General features: G+C 47.9%; 1 protein-coding gene across 1 annotated transcript; it reads right to left on the reverse strand.

Annotated features, from left to right (window-relative positions):
* Positions 1–2,190: 2,190 nt before the first annotated feature.
* Positions 2,191–3,720, reverse strand: LOC132473675 (uncharacterized). The gene is made up of 2 exons (XM_060073885.1): positions 3,243–3,720; positions 2,191–2,806 (listed from the first exon to the last, which is right to left on the reverse strand). The coding sequence occupies exons 1-2, from the start codon at positions 3,545–3,547 to the stop codon at positions 2,191–2,193; spliced, it is 921 nt and encodes a 306-aa protein (XP_059929868.1). The 5' UTR covers positions 3,548–3,720.
* Positions 3,721–4,082: the final 362 nt, after the last annotated feature.

Below are 4,082 nucleotides of genomic sequence, written 5' to 3' on the forward strand. Positions count from 1 at the left end.
CGTGCCCACTGCCTCCGTCAGTTGTCCGTTGCCCATTGACTTTGCATGGGGACGGACGCGCAATGCATTGTGGATCCGTCCGTTCAGTTGGAGCGTTCGCCACCGTCAGAAAGTTGAAAAATTTTCAACTTTTTCGGCAGCGACGGATCCGTCATCCAATCAGATCGCGTATGCAAATTTAAGCACTGTGACGCGACTCGGGCTCGATACTGGAAAGCGGATTATAGCTAGCAATACAGCATGCATGGTCCAGCATTAGCATCCTCCAAAATATATAATTAACTGCTACCTAGAATGTATAGTTGCAATTGCTGACACATGTTTGAACATGCACTTTCTGTATACATATGCGTTTTGGAAACAATATCCCTGTATTTATTAATTCGAGTTGGACCGTGTATGCAGTGCAGAATCCAAAAACGTAACATAGCAGCTACAGCATAGCTACTGCTACATAGATTATAAAGAGTACATAGACATAAATGTTCAAGTCTTTACAGAAAATAATAATGAAAAGAATGAAGTAGATTGTAATGTGATCAATAATTTTATTTCATATATTTATTTACAGCGGCTGAATGTGTGAAGCGGTGGAGATCCCTCAGGGACCGATATCGGAGGGAGAGGGTGAAGGAGAAGGAAGCCCAGAGGAGTGGGGCAGGGGCCGACAAGCAGCCTGTGTGGAGGTACATGGCGGTGATGGGCTTCCTAGCTCCATTCCTGCAAAATAGAGGGACCACCTCCAACCTCCCGCATCGCAACCCATCCCCGGTGTCGGTGATGGTGGTGATAGAGGAGCATGGAGAGGCAGGTGCGCTGTCACTAGCAGCAGATGAAGCAGCCCCAGCCCCAGCCCCAGCCCCGGCCCCAGCCCCGGCCCCAGCAGCGGACGGTGGACCTGTGGGTTGGAGCCGGTGGCGCGTGCAGCCCCCAGAAGAGGGCAGGGGTAGAAAGCGGCGGAGGCCAGAGATGTCCTCCTTTGAACAGGGCATGCTGGCATTCATGGAGCCGCTGGCTACACTTGCCTCACAGCCGCAACCACAGCCACAGCTGCAGCCACAGCCGCAGCCCCCCTCTGAGGACGAGACTTTCTTTATGTCCCTCCTCCCTGCCATGAGAAGGCTCTCCAGTGCTAGTAATAGAGCCATGGTGCGGTACGAGGTGTACCAAATCGTTTCCAGGGCAGATATGGCGGCGCTACAGGGGGAGGTTAGGGAGAATGACAGTGACTGAGTGACTGAGTGACTGAGTGCGTGAGGTTATGTTTGTTATGGTGTTAAATTATGGTGTTTCTGTCGTTTTGTTGTTCTGTTGTTCTGTGTGTTCTTAATTAAAAAAAATTACTTTGATTGTGATGTGTTCCCTTTATAATACATTTATAATACATTATAATTTGGAAGTGGAATTATGTTATATTAATATTAGCACATTAATAATTATTCAGTACACTTGCAGAAAGACAATAGGGATTCTTGAAAGCTGGCTCGGGTCATCTGTGAAAAACAAAACCAAATCATTATCAATCATTATTACATTTACTTTTAAAACTTAACCTTGAGCAAATGTACAATGTATACGCAGTAGGGATGGGCGTGAGGAATCGATTACTCGAGTACTCCTCGTTACAAATGAACTCGGTTGGTGGACAGGCAAACTCGAGTTTGCATATACACACGCAAACAAAGTTTTCTGAAGCAAATGTATCAATTTTCTGTCGGCGCCACTAACGCATGACGTGGGCACAAAGAAAATTAAATGCATCAATTTCCATGGCGCGTTCCGTGCCGTGTGCAGGCACGCCAGAATTCAAAAAGTTAGATGGCGGTTAAAGCAAACCGCAGCGAAGAATTGAAATACTTTAAAGAAAGAGGAGATCATAAGGTGAAATGTAAAATATGCCAAGCGAAATCGAGCTACCAGAAAGTACTATGCGGCAACATATGCTCCTGAAACACAACGGTGAGTTCGGGAAAGCAGACCCGCAGCAACGGTGAAAGTGAAAGTGTGTTGGCTATTTTCACCGCCGCAAGACGCAGCTGTAATCCCGGGCGTGTAGAGAAGATCACAACGCTGAGTATTTCCATAGTCCATTTGCTGCTGTTTTATTTGCAGCTTTAAGCATTTATTTGCAATGGTTAGGCTACTTGTTTCGTTTTTTTTAAACTGTTACAGGCCTTGGTTCGACGTGATTTAAATTGTGGCACATTCCACTACCAGACGAGCCCGGCTGAGGCGGTAGTTGAACACTCGCTTCTCCTGAGTGTGATGTTGTCCAGGGAATGGCCGCAGCAGGTGGGTCATGAGTGGGAACGCCTCATCCCCCACAAACATGTGAGGAAGCGGCCCCCGCTGCTCTGCGCCGGAGATGACGTGGGCGGGAGGGAGGTCAAGGGTGCCATCGCGAAGAGCTTCCCCAAACGCGGAGTTACGGAGGGAGCCGCTGTCACTCATCCTGCCGTAGCCTCCAACATCCACAACCCGGAAGAGGTAGTCGGCGTCCACTACGGCGAGGAGGACCAGGGAGAAGGTGCCCTTGTAATTGTAATACAAGGAGCCAGAGTTACCTGGAGCTTGTATCACAACATGCTTCCCATCAATCGCTCCGATGCAGTTGGGGAAGTTCCAGCGCCACTCAAACTGCTCGGCCATGGTGCTCCAGTCCGCCCTCTTGGGAACAGACATCTCCTCCTCCACCAAAGCAGTCCAGATGGCACTGGCTACCTCCCGCACTATCCTACACACTGACGAAGTGCCCACACGATAGCTGAAGCCAATCGTGTGAAAGGAATCGCCAGTGGCAAGATACCTAAAAAAGAAAGCATTAAAGAATATACTTCAAATATACTTTAAAATATACAGGGCATGAGTCATGACAGCTTAGTTATATTTATTATTCATACATGGTTGCTTGTATACCATGTTCATAGAAAGGCTTTATGATGGAACACATTTCTCTGCAACACTCTTCATTGATGCATAAATAATCCCATGTGACATCCACAACTAATATGACTAGATTGTTTACAGATAGCTCTACCACATAACCTGAGATTTAACAGGAACACTCTGCACACTACTATGGCTATAGATGGGTAGATGTCTTCCCTAATTAGGAAATCTTATGCAAACAACACCGTGGATGGAAATGGGCACCTTTTCTATAGCCTAGCAGTATGTGCACACCAATGAGCTGTATGGAAACGCTAGTTGTGTGATCATTAAAAAAAAAAAAGTATCCTTACCGTAGGCAAATGGCGAGTCGCTCGGCAGGGCCAATTGCAGAACGAAACTGTGTGTCTGCCACGGTAATGAGAGGACCGACCTTGCCAAGCAACTCGTCGAAGTAGTCCGGAGGCATCCGAAAATATTGGTGGAAAAGGAGAGCATCCAGACGCAACTCCTGCACAAGTGCGTGATACTCCCCTCTCTGGTTGCGTGTCCGGAAAATGGGGTGAACCCACCAACGCCGATGCACTTGCTTTCCACGTCGGTGGACCAAAGCACCAGCAACCTGAACCAACACCATCCTTGCTACAACGGGATCCATCTTGCAATGACAAGTAACACAACAAGCAGGAAGAAGCGGAAAGAACCCGGCTTTGTTGTTGTTAGCGGGAAGCGATTTGATTGGCTGACGGATGCCTCTGCAAAGACTACTCCCCCATCCGTCAGCCACGCCTTCTGACGTCCGTTGACTGACGGTGCAGTGGGCACGAGGCGTTAGGCACTTCCGCCTCCTGCAGCGCCGGGGCGGTGGTCCCTCGGCAGTGTTCCATCGGCAGCGGGAACACTCCTCCATGTCGTGGTTTAAGTTCTTGAGGGAGTCAAATCCAAAGTTCCTTTCCCCCTATTCATTCTCAACCATGGCTGAGATAACCCCCACTACGAGTCTCGTTGTAGAAACACCAGAGACGAGAGTCCGACGTGTTATGCGCCATAACACCAAAAGCAGAACGGTTATCCAAATAACAAGGAAGTGTACAACTCTTGCGTTACAGTCCTGGAGCTCTATATCTAAATAATATTATAATACATAGATATCTATATCATATAATACATATTATCACGGCCGAAAGCTGTGT

The sequence above is a fragment of the Gadus macrocephalus genome, chromosome 15 (assembly GCF_031168955.1).
Source record: "Gadus macrocephalus chromosome 15, ASM3116895v1".
In the NCBI taxonomy this organism is placed as follows: Eukaryota; Metazoa; Chordata; class Actinopteri; order Gadiformes; family Gadidae; genus Gadus; species Gadus macrocephalus.

What these genes read in the sequence shown, in the direction of transcription:
- LOC132473675 (XM_060073885.1), bottom strand. Translation starts at nt 3,547, where the DNA reads ATGGATCCCGTTGTAGCAAGGATGGTGTTGGTTCAGGTTGCTGGTGCT. An exon ending in CGACTCGCCATTTGCCTACG is followed by an intron (nt 2,807 to 3,242) that starts GTAAGGATACTT and finishes TTTCTTTTTTAG; the next exon opens with GTATCTTGCCACTGGCGATT.